Source organism: Rhinolophus sinicus, linkage group LG06 (assembly GCF_036562045.2).
Source record: "Rhinolophus sinicus isolate RSC01 linkage group LG06, ASM3656204v1, whole genome shotgun sequence".
Lineage (NCBI taxonomy): Eukaryota > Metazoa > Chordata > Mammalia > Chiroptera > Rhinolophidae > Rhinolophus > Rhinolophus sinicus.
Window position 1 is genome coordinate 40218984 of NC_133756.1, and position 18671 is coordinate 40237654.

At 34.4% G+C, this 18671-nt stretch overlaps 1 protein-coding gene across 4 annotated transcripts in view; it reads right to left on the reverse strand.

Annotated features, from left to right (window-relative positions):
* The window catches only part of SLC44A5 (solute carrier family 44 member 5), a 309598-nt gene that overhangs the window by 22832 nt on the left and 268095 nt on the right, over window positions 1-18671 (reverse strand). For all 4 annotated transcript variants that reach the window (XM_074334959.1, XM_074334957.1, XM_074334958.1 and 1 more), the window contains exons 8-12: window positions 17074-17197; window positions 15566-15649; window positions 12527-12639; window positions 5106-5237; window positions 1413-1512 (exon numbers count right to left, since the gene is read on the reverse strand). In XM_074334959.1, the coding sequence (XP_074191060.1) occupies window positions 1413-1512; window positions 5106-5237; window positions 12527-12639; window positions 15566-15649; window positions 17074-17197 (553 nt within the window). The remainder of the gene's footprint in view (window positions 1-1412; window positions 1513-5105; window positions 5238-12526; window positions 12640-15565; window positions 15650-17073; window positions 17198-18671) is intronic.

Genomic DNA, 18671 nt, shown 5'->3' on the forward strand with positions numbered 1-18671 from the left:
GTCTGCCATCCTAGTTGCCCTGTTCCTAACTACCCTTGAATGATCTTTTTAGCACATGACACTGGATTGAGTCCAATACTGTTTAATATAGCCACTGAGAACTATGATGAAATTATTTCCACTCCTGAGATGTGCATTGGTGCATCTTAGATTCCTTTTCATTTACTACCGTCTTTATTTCACTGTTTGAGCTATGCTGTTTCCCCCTTTCTCCAGACACTGCTGGTAAGTGTTTTATTGAGCATTCTTATGTTTATACTGTGTTCTCACACCCATTTATTCCACTTTTATTTTCCCTTGAGCAAACTATCAACCTGTCACTATTTTATTGGTCTTTTAACACACACACACACACACACACACACACACTCATATACACATTTAGAAGCATAACAGTGGGGCAATTACAATGAATTGCACAATATCACATTATTTTAAAAAATCCAGCAAATCAGTAATTTTCAGTGGCTAATGATAGGGTTTTAGCTATCGTGAGAAGGAGAAAGAGTTTAATCTGACAAACTGCTTGTTAACTATTTAAACCATGGGACTCAAGTAGCTCTATTTTATTATAGATGAAAATTTTGTTAAAATAATTCTTAAAGACTATTTAAAATAATTTGGTCCTTGGTCATTAACAACTTAGTTTCCCTCATTCTAAATAGAGAGTGTAGTCTGCTGTCTTTATATCTAATAATGCTTTCCTTGTTTTTTCCATGCATTATTCAAAAGTTTCAAGTATTATCCTCAAGTGACCTTTTGGAATAGTTTGGAATCTGTAGGTGTTATTATCCCCCAGCATGAATTTTATGAAAAATTCAGCGTTTATTTTGTAGCATTTTTAAATAAAAATGGCTCTGGGTATAAAGTTTTTCTGAATTTAGAGCTGCAGATACAAACTGTATAATCTGCTGATGCTGGGTCAATTATTCTGTCTATTGGCAAATTTTGACAGTCATATAGAAATGGTAACAGTATTTAATTGACTTCATAGAATTATGGGGATTTAAAGTTCTGCAAATGATCTCAACCATTAATATTAACATATGACTCAGTATGGAATTAATACATGTAATATACCTAACTTTTATGTAGCACTTTATCACTTGTTTTATATATGTTATTCTCCTAACATAGATTTGGTGTTTTAAAAAGTCCTACTACACAGACTAGACAGGTTTTAGCCTTCTTGTACCCTATGCTAATCGAGGTTTTGGGGATACCGAAGGACAGGTTATCATGACCTTTCTTATAAGTGGCAAGTCTGAACTTGAACAAATCTTCTTGAGTGGAAAACAGATTTTTTAACAAGTCTTCTTAAAGGGAAAATAGTCTGGGGCATCTGCACAATAGGCAGTGACTGGTTGCCCTGACTGGTATTCACTGTGCCAGTTTCTCCAGCAAGGCCTTACTTGCTCCCTTCCTTCAGCAGCGCAATGGAGATACGGATTCGGTTCCTAAGGAAGATCAGCGTGAGGATGACAAGCGCTTCAAGGATGCAGAGGATGATCACTTTAAACAGGAAAACAAAAATTAGTGTGTGATACAAATCAATCCCCAAACCAAGCTTTCTCTGCAGAAGTTAAGACTGAACTTCATGATTATTTCTGCCAAGGCTGACATTTCATAGTTTCAGTTATGCACCGTTCCAAAAATGCCAGTCTTAGAAATTCATTTTCAAAACTTCCAAGAAATCTAGACAAAAAACTTTAGCTACAGTTTGAACAACTCAACTGGGAAGGCTTTATCTACGGAAATATTTCACACCATTTGTAGAAATGAGAAAACAGATATGGAAGGAACGAAGGAAGGGCTGCTGTAGGCAGCTCTTCAATGCTTCACTTTTGCATTGAGTAAGAGAATCGTTACAGAAGAAACAATTTGTCCACCTTGTTTTTGTCTGCCCTCCTCACAACGCATCTTCATTAATTGGCTTTGCTGGGTTACAGAGCAGGCTCTTAACTGCCACATTTTTATTCTGTGACACCACCATCATGGCCACCATTTTTGATGGTATCAGAGTGCAAACCTAACCCAAGTTGTCTAATAAAACTCTCAGAATTAGAACTAAGGGAGTCTAGGGCAGTTTTGAGTTGAAGTTTTTAAGCTTCTTGAAATAACTAAGTTACACAAACTTAATGAATTGTGTCCAAACTATATGCCAAGTAAGTAAATCTGCAAAGAAAGAATAAAATGTATGTGTAGAAAGAAAGAGAGCAAGGAGAGGAAATCTTGAGTTCGTTTTGGTTTGTTTCCTGGATCTAGGTATACTCAAAAGTCCAGCTACTTTCTGTTTTGTTTTTGAGCGTGGTGAGACACTTCTACATTCTTATACAAATACCTCTGCCTTGGCCCCAGTTTGTTACAATTCTTTTCTTTTCAGCTAGTTTGAATTAGTTTCTTTTTACTAGAAGCCAAACAGTCCTAATTACTATATTTCCTCAATTCTAAAACACACCTTTAATTTAATATTTTTAGAAAAAGTAAAGAAATCCTTCATTAAATGTCTATTTATTATTAGATGCATCCTGACTTCAGAGATGTTAAAAAGTGAAAAGGTGTAGATCTTAAAATTAAGGAAATATGTCACTACTAATAACAATCTGAAATTACAAAAGAAACAATGGAAAGTTAATTAAATTTCCACCTGTGAAAGAATCCATTCTTCCTAGTTATTGTGCTGATGTATGAATACTTCCATTCTATTGTTATACCACTAAGATTCTGATGTTACATCACATATCATTTAATATTTACAAGTAAGTAGAAATCAACTAACCCAGAGATGGGGGGAGGATCTTAGTAATGTATCATTTCCCTGCTACATCTTTTTAAAGTTAAACTATGTATTTATGTTTTCATGCAAATTTGATTCTCTTAAAACATGAAATCCAGCCGGAAATTGTGGAGTATATCCATATTAAACTGAAATCATGATCTTCTTTGGACAAACTTAAGAATATGAGACATACCAGAATCACTTCATATTCTAAAACTGCTTTGATAAGAACACTGCATGTTACACTTCCACCTTTACAAAAATCACATATTCAAAATGGTAATATTAGAGAAATTTTACTGTCTTTTGAATTTATATGTTACATTCCTTCCTTGTGTCTGAATAAGAGCAAACAATAGAAACATATATTTTTAAGACCCTATAGAGAAGCTGGTATAACAATAACTTGACAGAGGAGGAACTGGGATAATTAATATCACAAGTGAGACAAGAACGGTCTCCTAACACAATCCAAGATTCATCAAAATGTATAAATCTGCTCATTTTCAGCGTTTCTGTCCATGGGTGTAATTTCACCTATATGCACTTTGGTGCCTTGAATTTTGTCCAAACACAGGGCAAGTAATCAAATAATCTCTGATAAATGGTTTGTGAAAGCTGAGGCTCATTTGAAGAAAAATTAGTATTGCTAGACTTGAAAATAAAAGCAAGCCCTGTATTTTCCTCAAAGAACATCCCTTAATTTTCCAGTGAAGGATTCTGACCATGTCAATGATTTTTGTGTTGAAGGTCCTTAAGAGACAGATAGCAATGGGAATCCCACAGAACCTGTAACTAAGATCTGTCTAAGAGTAAAACTAGAGATGTCGATGCATAATGGATGAGATGTGTCATCTAGAAAGGGTAGCTATCAGTATGTGGATTGCTGAGGATATAAGAAATCACTCAAATTCAGGAAAAGCATTTAGATGAGGATGCAAGTCCCAAGGTGTCTGATTTTTATAGTTAAGAAGAAATGGCTATAAATGAACCAATTCTTCCACAATATATTTGAAAAAATAATGTGTTTGTTATGTGAACTAGTCTGATGAAAGCTAGAAATGGGAAGCCAAAGAGCAAGGATTTGAAATTTTGATCCTGCACTACCCAAGGAAAAGAGAACAACTAAATTTGGCAGATAAAGGAATCTGGTGGGGGCTTCTGTGCAGCAGGTCTAGGTCATCAAGTTTAGTAGGAGTCGGAAGAAAATATCTCTGAAGACTACCTGAGGCCTTCTGCTAAAAAAGCTTCTCATTGGTAATCTTGTTCCCCATACACCTAGATCCCGGGAGAGCAGTGCCCTAGATGGGCTATGTCTGCATTCTGGTCAGGGAGATTGCCCTAATAGTGTAAATAAATAAAATGGCACAGTGGTGACACAATGTGAGCTTGTCCTTGAAAGCCTAAAGATTTTTGGGTGAAGTGGCAAAATCAAGTTTTCAAATTTATGGGGCTGGGACGCATACCTGGAATCATGAGACCTCACAAGATCTTGCCCCCCCCCCCCTCGTTCCCCGTTCCAGGCTCTCTCTCTCTCTGGGTGCCTTTACCAGGTGTCCTTGAACTTGTCTTGCCTGCCTCTCGAACTTCAATAATATGAAGATGAATTTTCTTTTAAAGCAACATATAATTAGAGATCATTTAAAAAATCTTGACTAAAGAATGTGAATCTCTACAAAGTGCAAGGAATATTATAATATTAGGTTGGTGCAAAAGTAATTGTGATTTTTGCAATTATTTTTAACCTTTTAAACTGCAATTACTTTTGCACCAACCTAATAAAACCTTATTCTAGGAATATAGGATTAAAGTGATCTCTAAAATCATCTTTAAAAATTTTGTTAATATTACCCTTAACTAATTCGATAATCTGAATAAACACTTCAAAATGTAAATTTAGTTTTAGTTACTCGTAGTATTCCAATTCCTATAATAAAGAGTTTAAAATTCCTGTTACAGAAAAATAGTTTATTTTTTTCTTTTTTAAAAAAAATCAAGTTTGAAAAAAATCAAGCATTTCCTCCCCTTTAAAACACTGCTTTTGGATATCAAGTTAATGGCTATAAACATCCACATCCAAAACATTTTGAGTTGAAGGCAAAAAGCTTGAAATCATTGTAAAATAATATTTTCTTAGATTATATAATAAATTCCATTCAGTGACTTTCCATTTATGGTAGTTCGCAGGATTATAAACACATTTACTTTAATGCCATTAGCAATGAGTGTATTTAACAGGTTATACCAACCCAAACTTTCTTTTAGACAAAATGATGCTTTCTCATTATTACTATTTTAACAAAACAAGTTTTTAAAATCCACTCACTAAATGCGAACCATGTTTGTCTTAGTTGCAAGTACATGCTTATATCAGTCTGAATCCCGATGTCATATATAGTAAAGTGAGAATTTTGGCGTCCCCGAAGATTGTTGTATTCCTTGTAACAGTGCCATATTCCTTGAAAAGGAAAGAAAAACACTCATATAAAACGTTATTTTCCGAAATATAAGCTATACGCTTACCATACCTATCTACATGAATTTGATCAGCATGGTCATTTCTATAAAGGCAAGATTCATATTTACATAGTAAATATTTTATGTTAATCTAATAGTCTAAATGTGCTACTGTATTCAATAAAAATGCTTTCAGTGTTTACCTGGATGACTATGGCAACATCTAGCTTTAAATGTCCTTTTGACTAGAAACAACCTCAATGTCCATCAATAGGGAGTGGTTAAATATATTATGGTATATTTGCAGAGTAGAATACTATATTTCCATATAAAGGGGAAATAGTCTAGTGATATTAAATGATTTCTATGATATTTTTTAAGTGAAAAGAGCAAGGTACAAAATGACATAAAAAGTATGCTGCAATTCATATAATACAAACAATCTTTATATATATTCTCTTGTACACACATAAAGTATCTCTGGAAGGATACACAAAAATATATTTTTATTTTGCTTGCAGGGAGGGGAACTTAGTGACTAAGGAATAGAATGAGAAGGAAAATTTTCACTGTATAAATTTCATACCTTTTGAAATTTGAAGCACATGAATATATAATCAACTTAACAAATTAAAAAAAAAATCATTTAAATTGAAAAAAAGCCATTTAAAAAAATTTTGATGGTGACGTCATGACTTGGTGGAATTACCTAAAGCATATTCTTATCAAAGTTTGTGTCCAGACAAGGCAAATATGGACAAACTGTATTTTCTCCAAAACTCTGTATTAAAGACTGTATAATGACTTTTTACATTGTCTAGATAAAGGGGGAGTAAAAAACAGAGTTAAGAGGTTTATTTATTTATTTTAATGACCAATAGGTCTGGATTAGGTGCATTGGAAATGTTCTAGCAATAATGAAGAGAGAGCTTTTTAAAACTCTAACTGTAAACTAACAGTTTTTTTGTAGATACAAGGTGAGAGGATGAGACCATGGAGAGAGAAAGACAAGACTAGACTAGAAAGGACATTTGCTTCTCAAAGAGATATGACAAATCTTTTTCTTTTAGGCATTTCTTTCCCATTGTATTATGAAATTTTCCTTTAAAAAATTCTTTATGGAATATTTGATACATACAAAGTTATATGTAATACAGATGTAGATTTTAAAGCATATAGTAAAATGAACACATATGAATGCATCACCTACCTTAAGATTTTATAATCTCAATTTTGCTCTAGTTATGCAAATTAAAATTTTTTCTTCTACAAACCTGCTATGTTCATCTTATCATACCTTCCTGCCTCTCTCTCTTCCAAAGAACAATTATTCTGAATTTTGTGCTTTTTATTGTCTTATTTTAACAGAAAGATGTGTTGAAATCTCCTTCCAAGGGAGATTTATATTTCATACAGATTTATTATGTGTTGGTTTATTTATCCTTATCGGTCTATGAATTTTTAAGCTATTTTGTTAAATGTATACATGTTTCGATTTGGTGTATCTTTTTAGTGATGTGAATCTTTTTTATCCTTAATAATGCTTTTTATTCTAAAATCCTTTTGTCTGATATTATTATTGTTACTGCAGGTTTCTATTTGTTAATGATTGCTAGTATATTTTTATCCATGTCTTCATTTTCAAACTTTTAATTTCATTATGTGTTGTGTATCTTTTGTAAATAACATACAGCTCCAATTTGTATGTGTGTATTTTAATCTGGTCTGACAATCTCTGTATTTTAATTGGTGAGTTTGATACATTTATATTTAATGTATTGCTATATTTATTTTTGCTTCAACCTACTTACTTTTTGCTTTTCCTGTTCCACTTTGTATCTACACTTCTTTTCTTCCAATTTTTGTCTTTCAAAAATTGGTCAGTTTTTGTTTGTTTATTTATATTCTATTTTTCCCTTATACTGGTTTGGAGATATCTACTCCATTTTTAGAGTAGATTACTCTTGAAAATTTGTTATGTGTACTTAATAACCAAATTTAAGGTCAATATCTTAAACAGGGAAATATAAGGACCTTAAATCACTCAATAATCACCCCACTTTTATTGCTCAATATTTTACATATATTTAGACCTTGAAAATTTGGATATTATTATTATTTTATACAAAGTTTATTTAGATTTACCTATACATTTACCAATTCACTTTCTTTGCTCACCATTCTTTCTTTCATCTCATATTATTTTGTGGAATAATTTTCCTTCTTCTTGAAATACATCCTTTAGGAGTTCCTTTAGTATCTGTCTATGTGTAAACTCTAGTTTTTACTTATCTGAAAATATTCTTATATTACTCTCATTCTTGAAAGATAGTTTTGCTGGGTGTACCGCTTAGCTCATTGAGGTATTATTTCACTTCTTTGGCTGCTATTAAAAAGTCTGCTTCAGCCTAATTGTTCCTTTGTATGTGATTTGTCTTTTCTCTCCTGTTAAGATCTTTTGGTCTTTGGTATTCTGAAGTTTCACAACAATTTATTTCTCCTACATCTTTAATATCTTGCACTCTAGTGGATCATTCCAAACAATAAATACATATGTTGCTCTTTCTCCCATCTTAAAGAATCAAACAAAAGAAAATCTACTTTTGACCCTCTTCCCGCATCTACAGTCTACTTTTTTGTTCCCCATTGCAAGCTAATTCTCCCAAACAGCCACCAATATTTTCTGTCTATAATTCCTCTCCTCCAATCCTCTTCCAGTCCACTCTAAACAGCCTTCCCTCCCCTCATTATTTTACCAAAACTTCTCTTATTAGATCACCAAGGATCTTTGTGCATTTCTAAATCCAAGGCCAATTCTCAATTCTCATCTTTCTTGACCTATCCGCCCCATTTGACATGGTTGATCACACCCTTCTTTTTTCGCATGGCTTCAAAACATCACTTGCTTTTGGTTTTCCAAAAAAACTATTTCTCCTCATTTATCATTGCTGGTCCTTTCTTCTCTACCTGACTGTTTAATATTAGAGGGCCTCAGAGTTCAGTCCTTGGTGCACATCTCTATCTACACTTATTTTGTTGGCGACCTCAGCTAGTCTTATAGCTCTAGTGCTCCTGACTCCCAAATATTTCTCTATGCTCTCTCTCTCTCCTGCCCTTTCTCTCTCTCTCTCTCTCTCTCTCTCTCTCTCTCTCTCTCTCTCTCAACATCTTAATCTCTCTCTCTCTCTCTCTAATTCCAGACTGTATATCCAACTGCCTGCTCGATATCTCCACTAGAGATGTTGCCTAATAAACATCTCAAACTCATCATGTTCAAAATTAAACTTCTGATCAATCCCCTTTCTACACCGACCTTGCTACACTCAAACCTTCCCTATCTCACTTGATAGCAACTCTAGCTCTCCAGTTGCTCAAGTTGAAACCTTTGAAGTCATTCTTGACCCCTCACTTTCTCTCATGAGCTGCACTCAGTCCATCAGGAAATTCAGTTGGCTCTACATTGAAAACGTATATGCCCATCCTCATTGCTATTACCTTGATCTGAACTTCCTTAACTTGGCACATGGATTACTGCAATAGCCTCCTCACTGGTCTTGTTTCTTCTCTTGCGTCACTAGAGTCTCTTCTTAGTTTAGGGACTAGAGTGATCATCATGTCATATTCCTTCTCTGCTCAAAACCCTACAGTGCCTCCCCATTTCACTCAGAGTAAAAGGTAAGATCTTACAATAATCTATAAACATCTGGTCTTCCAGAAATTCTATTACCTCATCTCCCACTATTCTCCCCTTTACTCAGTACAACCACCCATAGCAGCCTTCTTGCCATTTCTTCAACACACTCCTACCTTTGGGCCTTTGCTTTAGCTGTACTCACTGTCTGGAACTCTCTCCTTCTCTCCAATGGCTAAGTACATTGCCTCCTTCTCAAAAAGTCCTATCCTACTAATATTGCTATTTGTACTCCTTGCCCCACCATATGCTCTCAATCCTCCTTTACCTATTTTACTTTTTATGTTTCCCATGGCAAATATCACCTTCTAATAGATAATTTGTTTAGGCTGTAAGTATCAAGATAGCAAGAACCTTTGTCTGTTTACTGTTTTATCTCAAAAGCCTAAAATAGTGCCTGTACACTGTAACTACTCAAATGATATTTGCTGAATGATGAATAAGAAAAGGTATGACTAGATATGAATGTCTCTTCTTTACTCTCCTTGGTATAGAGCTTCCTGTATCTATGGATTCCTATCTTTCATCAGTTCTAGAAAATTCTCATCCAATAACTTTCAAATATAATTGATGTATATTAGGCCCTACTTGAGCTATTTTCTGTCTCTCTTAACCACATGATCATTTTTCACCCCCTTGTCACATTCTGCTGTATTTTGGGTAATTAAAATTCACCTTTCAGTTCATTAATTTTCTATTTTGCTATTTAACTTATTAATTTAATTTTTAATTGACAATTTATTTTGAAAAGTTCCATTTGGTTCATCTGCCTGTATGCCTGGATATTTTTGATGATTTCTTATTTTTTGTAAAATTTTACCCTTAATTCTTAAACATTTTATACATGGTTATTTCATGTTTTATATCTACTAATTCCCATATTTGATTTCTTGGAGACCTCAATCTGATATTAATAGTTTTTTTTTTCTTACAAAAGACCATTTTCTTGCATGTTTGGTAATCTTTGATTGTGCCTCATACTTTGTTCATCTTAACCTGTGAGAATCGGTAATCTAAATTGAACATACTTTCACCTAGAAGGGATTTATGTTTGTTTCTGTTGGCAGCCAAAGGGTACTACAAAACTGGGGTCACTTTAGATGTTTTCCAGGATCCCAGGCTTACGTTTAGGTCTGATGTCCTACTCTGCTGCCCGTTCTGGTCTAAGTCTCCTGATTGTAGCACTGGTATGGGCTACCTAGACTTTCACATGAGTTTCCTACTAGGTTCCCCACTTTTTTAGCTCATGGTTTTAATTTTTTTCACTTTGGGGAGATTCCCTTTATTTTCTGTAAACTCATCAAAACAATACATTATATAAAACAATACAGTACAATTTTTATGCCATTATTTCATAGAAAGAGGGAACTTCAGACTATTTAGTTCCTTCATAATTGTGGATGTGAAACTCTCAGCAGTGTTTTCCTATTTCTTTTTCTATTGCTTTCTCTCTCTCCTTAATTTTTTTTTTTTTAAGGTATGATCCCCGGGCTTCAACTCCTCCTTCCTCAATAATATTCCTGCATAACAGAAACAACAGATATTATTTACTGAACAATTATTATGTGCTAGGCAGCTTTCTAAGTACTTTATGTACATTGTTTTATATAATACACATTCCTATTATACAGTAAAGGGAACAATGAATTCGAGAGACTATGTACTTGCAGAGGATCACACGGTTAATATGTGATGAATCTGGAATTGTGCCTTTTTAATCTCTAAATCAGTGCTTGTGATCAAGGTGTTACACAGTCTCTTCTGTGTAACTCTTAACTTGTTCTGGTCAATGCGAATTGTTCCACTGCTATTCATAGGCACTTGGCCACAAATAGCCTGGCTTTTTCTCTGGTCAGTATGACACATCTACACTGTTCTTTGCCCTAGGCTGCTGTCAGTAGGAATGGTTGATTTCCCATGGTATATGAAAAGTCAATTTTCCAAGATAGTAGCAGATATCAGTTACAGAGGGTCTTATTTACTTACGCTTCGCAATCTAGATGGACATTTCCCCACCCAAGGAACAGCTTCAAGCTTACTTCCACACCATTAATTGTTGGATTAGCACAACCTATGGCATCAACAGGGAGCTAAAATTGGTTGTTTTACCTGCACGTTTTTATATATTGACCATCTTTCTCCCTTTTGTCATTGTCAAACTTGGACTATAGCCAATCTCAGATTTTTCTTGTTCCTTAAGACAAGTCAGTGAAATCAATAACAGTCTTTACTACCCTTCCGTTTTTGATGATAATAAAAGAGTGATTGAATCACATGCTCAGAGTCTATGCTGGCAAAGAACAGAGGTTATTTTGAGCTCCAAGCAAAAACACGCAAAAAAAAGGCTTTGAAAGAAAAAGTTTGCTTGGGAGTTTCTGATTAAGGGACAGAAGTTCTGTGTTCTTCCACCAGCCTGACCCACCTCTCCGTGGGCCGCTGCACAGAAGAACAGATAAGGAGCACCTGAAGAGACCTGAACCATTGTAGAAACTCACTGAGGATAACAAGGAGGACAGTAACAGTAACCCAACACATATTGAGTGTTTACTGTGTTCCAGACACTATTCTAAGAGCTTTTTATGTTCAGTGTCTCAAAGAATTCTCACAATCTTGTGAGACAAAGATACAGACCATCATTATGATGATGTTATGGATAAGGAAACTGGCTCTTATAATCATTAAGAAATTTTTCAAAGTTCCCCAGTTATACAGTATAGAGCTGGGATCAGAACTCAGGCGAACTAGAGAACCTGGGGATTCAACTGTATTGTTATATTGTTATGTGTACAGCTCTTCTTCTTTGAGTGACAGAAACAGGCAATTGTTATTTTTGGTGTCTGCTACCATAAACTGCATTGTCAATCCAAATGATGTTGTAGGGGAAATCATTCTTTTGAATAGAAACCTCTCAAATTTTCATATACTGGCTCACGCATTTTTTAGAAGACTGAAAGGAAGGTGCCACAAGTGCTAAACTGTTCCTTGGGAGAGACTTTAGCTCCTTTTTTAGTGTTCACATTGTACTTGTACCACTTTTGGGGGATTGCGTTAGTGGTTAGATTTCAACCTTGAAATAAAGTTAACTCTCCATCCGATGAGTGTAATTCCAAATCTTTGCCTCTAGAGGGTGATGCCTCATTATAGAGTACTGGCCAATTATTAAAGTGTGTGACAGCACCTGGATGAAAGGTATTAAACCGAAAGAGAAAAATAGATTACACTTCTGTAACTATGCAGGTTTGGCCTTTGATCAGATAGAAAAGTTAAAGGAATAAAAGTTGTCTGAAATGTTTTTTCAGTAACCTAAAAGGGATTCTTTTAACTTCCTTCTTAATACTCATGAGACATAAAACCAAAGCTGGTAGCAAAAAAGAACAGAATATTTTAAAAGCACTTTTTTTTTCAAAATAAAGAAGAAAAAGAGTTAGAGAGACAACATGTGCAAAATTAAATCATTTTTCTCAGTTGAACTATTTTTGAGGAGAGCAAAGAATAATTAAATTCACTGCAATAAAATGTTTTCTGGTAAACTGATAATGGCAACTGAAAATAAACAGATTATTTTGATATTTGGTGATTTTAGGAGGGGTGATACCTACCATAACCTATAACTCCAATCACACCCGCCATAAAGACCCAGAAGAGGAATCCAGCTGTGAACCTCAGGAGTATCAGAAAAATCCAACTGAGGAGCATGGCGATTATCAGGCCCCTAGAGAAAAAAAACACAACACAAACACGGGGCCATGTGTGCTAAACATAACATAATGAAAACAGCAAGACAACACTTTTTTCCTATTCAAAATAATTCTCAGATTATTTTACTTTACCTAGCTACAGAAATATTTATAATGTTAAAAAGTACAAACAATAGTTTCTGTTAAAACTTTTGTATGAAAAAGTAGGACCATCAGGGAATGCATATATTTCTCATCTCCTTGTGCCTAGGTAAACTGAAATCTAGTCTCAATCATTGTTCAAGGAAAAACACAGTTCCTCCAACCTACAATTTTGGCCTCTCTGCTACAGTTGCCATGTCCTATTTTTTCCCCCTTCACATCTAACCACTAAGTGCTAAATTGTAAAACATATCTATGAGGAATTTGGGCTGTTCTAGCTACCTCATGACTAATAGAAACCTTCCACAATGTAACCATTTAGCAGTAAGGGAACAGTCTTAGTACCTAAAGACAAGAAAAACAACTGCCCCACATAGTTCCTGAATCCATGAGTTTGTAGTCATTATCACTATGACCTGATTATCTCTAATAATTTGTGATGCCTGACATCACCAGACGTCTACTTCATGTCCCAAGTGATCTGTAGGCCATTATTCGAAGCCATAATGAGGCTTCTGGATCTCCTGGGCCATATGACTTTTCAAACAAACAACAGCATGGCTCTTTTCATTCTGTTTTAATTTCTTCTTGGAGTATGAGCTAGCTAGTAGAGATACTTCTCCACCCCACCCCACCCCCATTATACCCAGATTAAAGTCACACTGGATTCTTCTACATAATTTCATCAAAGAGAATTCATTAAGATTGGAAATTTGGCTGATGCTTCTATTAAGAATTGACTCCTCTGGTGGTGCTATCTGCAAGTTTCCAAACAGATAGGATCTGGTACACTTATTGACTTTATTGTCTTCAAGTGTGATCTTTAAAAAACAAAATCTTAACAATTGCTGTCACTGGATAGATGACAGCATGGTATCAAAGTCCCTTCTCAGGTCCTAGTCTTGCAGAACCTATGCTTTTAACTTCAGAAGCCATTTCCTTTTAAAAATCACAGATACTTTAATGCTTAAATATTCAATATGGTTGAAAGATTATTCCATGGCATAGTGTAAAGGGAATATTCGAAAAGATCAGAGGGGGGGAAAAAAAGGAAATATAGCTGTTCATTCTGTGTATTTTAAATCCCTGCATAAAAATTCTAACTGAATAAACCAGGTCACATAATATCAGTCTTTGGCTTTATATTCATTAAATAGATGAGAACAGAAAAGTTGAAAATAAAGGGAGGTAATTATGTTCTACTGGTGTGAGTGGTTGCTGGGGGAAGAGGGTTTCAGTGAGTATGCTGAGAGAGAGAAGTGGGCCAGAGAGTTTATCATAATGTATATCTTTACAGGCAGAGTGGAAAAACCAAACAAAAAAAGAAACATGGAAATTATCTAGAGATATTTGGATCTAACAATAGGAAAATTGTTTAGCTACCATCAAGTATAGACTATAATCTCTACTCTGGAGATATATCCTAAAATCTTGATATCCACTGACAATAATTACTGTATTGTTTAAAGACAAAGTATCAAAATGAGTAAAATCTCATAAAACTATCTAGATTTACAGCGGTAAAAGTTACTCACTAGTATTTTACACACAATACAATTTGACTTTATTAAGCACCTTATAGTTAAATATATCTATCCAGTTCCCCTAGTGTTTTTATAATTGTTCCTTGAACCTAGATTTTCTATGCGTCTTCTATGTTCCAAGAACTATAATAGTAGTTAGGAAAACAAAGATGAATTAGACATAATTACCATGTAAAGAATTCATAGTTTATCAGAGGGCAAGAGACAGGCAAATAAAAAACAAAATGGTAGATGTTATACAGAAGATAGGCATATATGTTGTGTGTATATAGGTATGTAAACACACAATGAGTATGAAGAACACAGAGGGGAAAGTAATTCTATCTGGGGAAGTCAAGAAAGACTTCATAAATGACGCGAAAGCTGATTTTAAGTAATGAGATAAAGTTGCCTAGGACACAAGGATCAAGAATGGTAGGAAAGAGAACAGAATGTGCTAAAACATATGTGTTTGACAAACTAGGGATGGGCATGCTATTTAACGTGTTTAGAATACGGGGTTAATTAAAAAAACCTGGGTGGAGATGAACCTGGGAAATTAAGTTTGGCTAGGTTGTAAATAGCCTTGTACGTACCTAAAAAAATTTTCACTTTATTCTTTGATCACTAGGGGACAATAGATGCTTTTAAGACACAAGAAGGTGACACAAGAGCCAGATAGTAATGACATCCTTAGATATATCAAACACTTTTACCCACGCTAGTAGTGAGACTGCATTTTCCATACCTTTTAGGAGTATAAATCTTATGCCTGAAAAATTTAAATTTCCACTTTTTACATACATATTTTTCAGCTCCTCATTAAGTACAGTGACCTTTGATGATGATTATAACAAACATTATGTGGATAGGATGTGTTAAAAAATAAGGATGATTCCTTAGAAGTCAAGGAAGGACAAATGAGAAAACAAGACTAGAGAAATAACACTGCATCCACTGTAATATGTGATGAGCAGCAAATATACTATAGATGCTGACCGTACATGACTTGAAGTATACGAGTATGTTTATAAGAGTACTTTTATTAGTAATTTAATGAATACAATTAAAATTTACACTCATAAATTTATGTTAACACTGGGCATATTTCCAACTATCTTTGCCCCATTTTCACTCAATATGAAAAAGGAAATGGCAGAAACTGAGATCTGAGTCAACTTTTCATTCATGAATATAAATGGGGAATTTGAAAAAAGAGTTCTATAAAGATAAAATCAGAACGGGACTGGGGAAAAACATCTATGTTTTCACTTACATGAGAATCCAATACCAAGTTGTTGCATAGTCTTCAAACAGTCTCAATCCAAGTGACTTTGCATCAAGGATTTTATTGATACGACTAAATTCAAAGAAAGAAAAGAATCAATTATTTTTTGACTACCACTAAGTAGCAATCTTCGTGCTATGATAAAAGGGATTTTGCAAGCTGCTGTTGAAAGCATATTTTTAGAATCATTTATCAGTAGTTACTCTTTTCCTACCCACAACAATTCACAAGATGTCATTTTGGTAAACCTACAAAGGTGGCTATATCTACACACAGAGAGAACATGGCTTTCAAAAATGGTGAACAGATCCTTTCCCAATGTTTACGACATGCCCTCAATATTGCAGAAACCTCACCATATGAAACAAATTTAAATGTTAAGATCAGCTTTTAACTTACAAAATCAATGAAGAATGAACATCATCTTTAATTCACCTTCCTACTCCTGACAGCTCTGTAGCAGGAAGGCACAATGGGGCACACGCAGAAAAGTGCACAAATAATTAATGCCCAGTTTGATGAATGATCAAAGGTAACGTCCTTATGTAACTACAATATTGTCATCCCTTTCCCCATGTGTCCCAATTACAACACCACCCCCTACCCCTAAAGTAACCACAATCCTGACTGTTAATAATATTTCCTAGTTTTCTCTTTAGTTTTACCTCTTATATATGCATCACAGGGTAATTTAATTCAGTGGTGTTTGGGTTTGAAATTTTTTTATCAATGCAATTGTACTGGCATTAGTTTGTGATTTCTTTCACACAACTTTACATTTGTGAAATCCATCCATGTTGCTATTATGTTCTAAATATGCAGGAACTGCATTATTCTATTTGGACTGCTAAAGTCTTCCAAGAAAAGAAAATAAAATTTTAGAATATCTTTATTTTTCATTTTTAATTCAACAACGAAGCAATACATTGACACTCTAATTGTGCATACATGTATGTGTGTTTGTGTGTACCCAGGGAATTATATTTCCCAATAATGTGAACCATGATGTGTACAGCCAATGGAAACAATAAATTCACTTCATTGTATTTAGTATGTAGAAATTTGATACAGTACTGAAATAGCATTGTCATGGTTGTTTCACCTTTCTTAAGGCCCTTTCCCTTTAAAACATCTGGTAGTTTCATTATTTCAGTCATTTTTTTTAAATGGTGCTTTAAAAAACATTTTCTATTATGTTCATTCAAAAATAAATTATCTTCAGGTCTTCCAGTACATTTCCTGATGTCTCATTTCTATACCTGTTGATAATGAAAGATTTAACTATTTTGAAAAACATGACTGTTCTTTCTGATTCTCCCGTTTTCTCTTTTAGATGCTTTTCTTAATGAACACATACGAAATTCTCCAATCCACAGTGACACGTATACTTCATAACATATAATTCTTCCTGTATGACCATTAACCTAATGGAAGCTTTAGTCTTAGGTACAAAATGGGATGCATCAAAACTGAAAATAGAAATGTAACAGACATACTTTGCAGCTGCCCTGAGTTCTCCAGCATTTCTTGTCTTTCCCTTCCCATCTTCAAACATTGTCTTATTTCCTACTGTTAAAGTGCCATTTTTAGTAGAGAAGTCAGGGAAACATCTCTGGAGAACTGTAAAAATAAATTAAAATTATGGTAATTACTTTTCTACTCCTTCCTACATGATGTCTTCCCTTTCTTAAGTTTTCTGTTATTTATAACCAAGTTCTTGCTAGACAACGTGCAAATTGCTCAATATAGATAATTCCTCATTTCTTGATGACCAGAAGATTTTCTGATTGTTCTAAGACTGACACAGAAAGCAAATATGGTCACAATCTGAAGCTACATTCTACACTTGATTATTTTATACCTGGTATATTCATCCGCTAGCCATAAGTAAGACACACAGCACAGGATTTTAAAGCTGTATCTGATGATGTATCTCTCATGGTGAACACATTTTTAAAAAGGCTACATCTACCTGTATGACTGGATGAGTTTAGTTTTGTTATTTTTTAAAAAAAGCTTAGATACTCCTAGAGTGAAACCTTGAAACTGGAGATTAATGAATAATTCCTTGGGAAATAAAAACCAGCTCAAACTTTAGGCTACTACTGAGACAACTACATTTTTATTGTAAAGTTTTAATAATAATTTGTCTCCCTTCTATCTTTCTCATTTACATGGCTTTATGGAAGGGCTGTAAATGGAAATTCTAAAGCTATCAAAAAAAAAAAAAGGCCCACACTTTGTAGACTAGTATAATTTCTGAGAAAACTCATCGTTCAATCTTGTGTGTGTTTATTTTGATTAAGTATAATCTTAGCCTCTTTACAAATCTGTATTACTAAAAATATTTTTAATTTTAAATGAAGTGGGAAAATAAATCAGAAATGGATCATTTATATATTTTTTCGTATAAGAAGCACATTGGTTCGTATCCCTGGCTGGGAGCTTCCCAGATGTAATCTGAAACCAGTCCACATAAGTGGGGGGCAAGGAGAAACTAAAGAAAAAGACTTCTGCAGATTGGCAGGTGGCATTTTTTTTTTTATAATTTATTGGGGTGACAATTGTTAGTAAAATTACATAGATTTTAGGTGTACAATTCTGCATTATATCATCTATAAATCCCATTGTGTGTTCACCACCCAGAGTCAGTTCTCCTTCCATCAGGCAGGTGGCATTTTTAATAAGCACAGGAACTTATTTACAAGGCTTGGTTTGGGCAGCTGCAAGATGAGAGGATTTTCACGCCCACCCCCCAAACATAAAAAAAATATATATATGAATAAAGAACATATATTTATATGCTATTCATACCAGATGAGTCTGTTACTACATCATCTTTATTAAATCATGAAGACAAAAGTGAATGCCATGATTGTTCTAACCCCTAGCTCAGGCAACTTAGTAAATCAATAGTTCAGATCATTGGCCCCTTGGTTAAAAAAAAAAAAAGGTCGCTGGTTCTGGAAGTCATTGTCTTAACCTATGTTTTTGTCTTGCACGCACCTGTATTGGTGCTGTGCATCTGCCTCCAATGCAGCAGTCAGATAGCCACCAAGGAAGCCACCTCCATGCTAATGAAACCCCTTGCTGA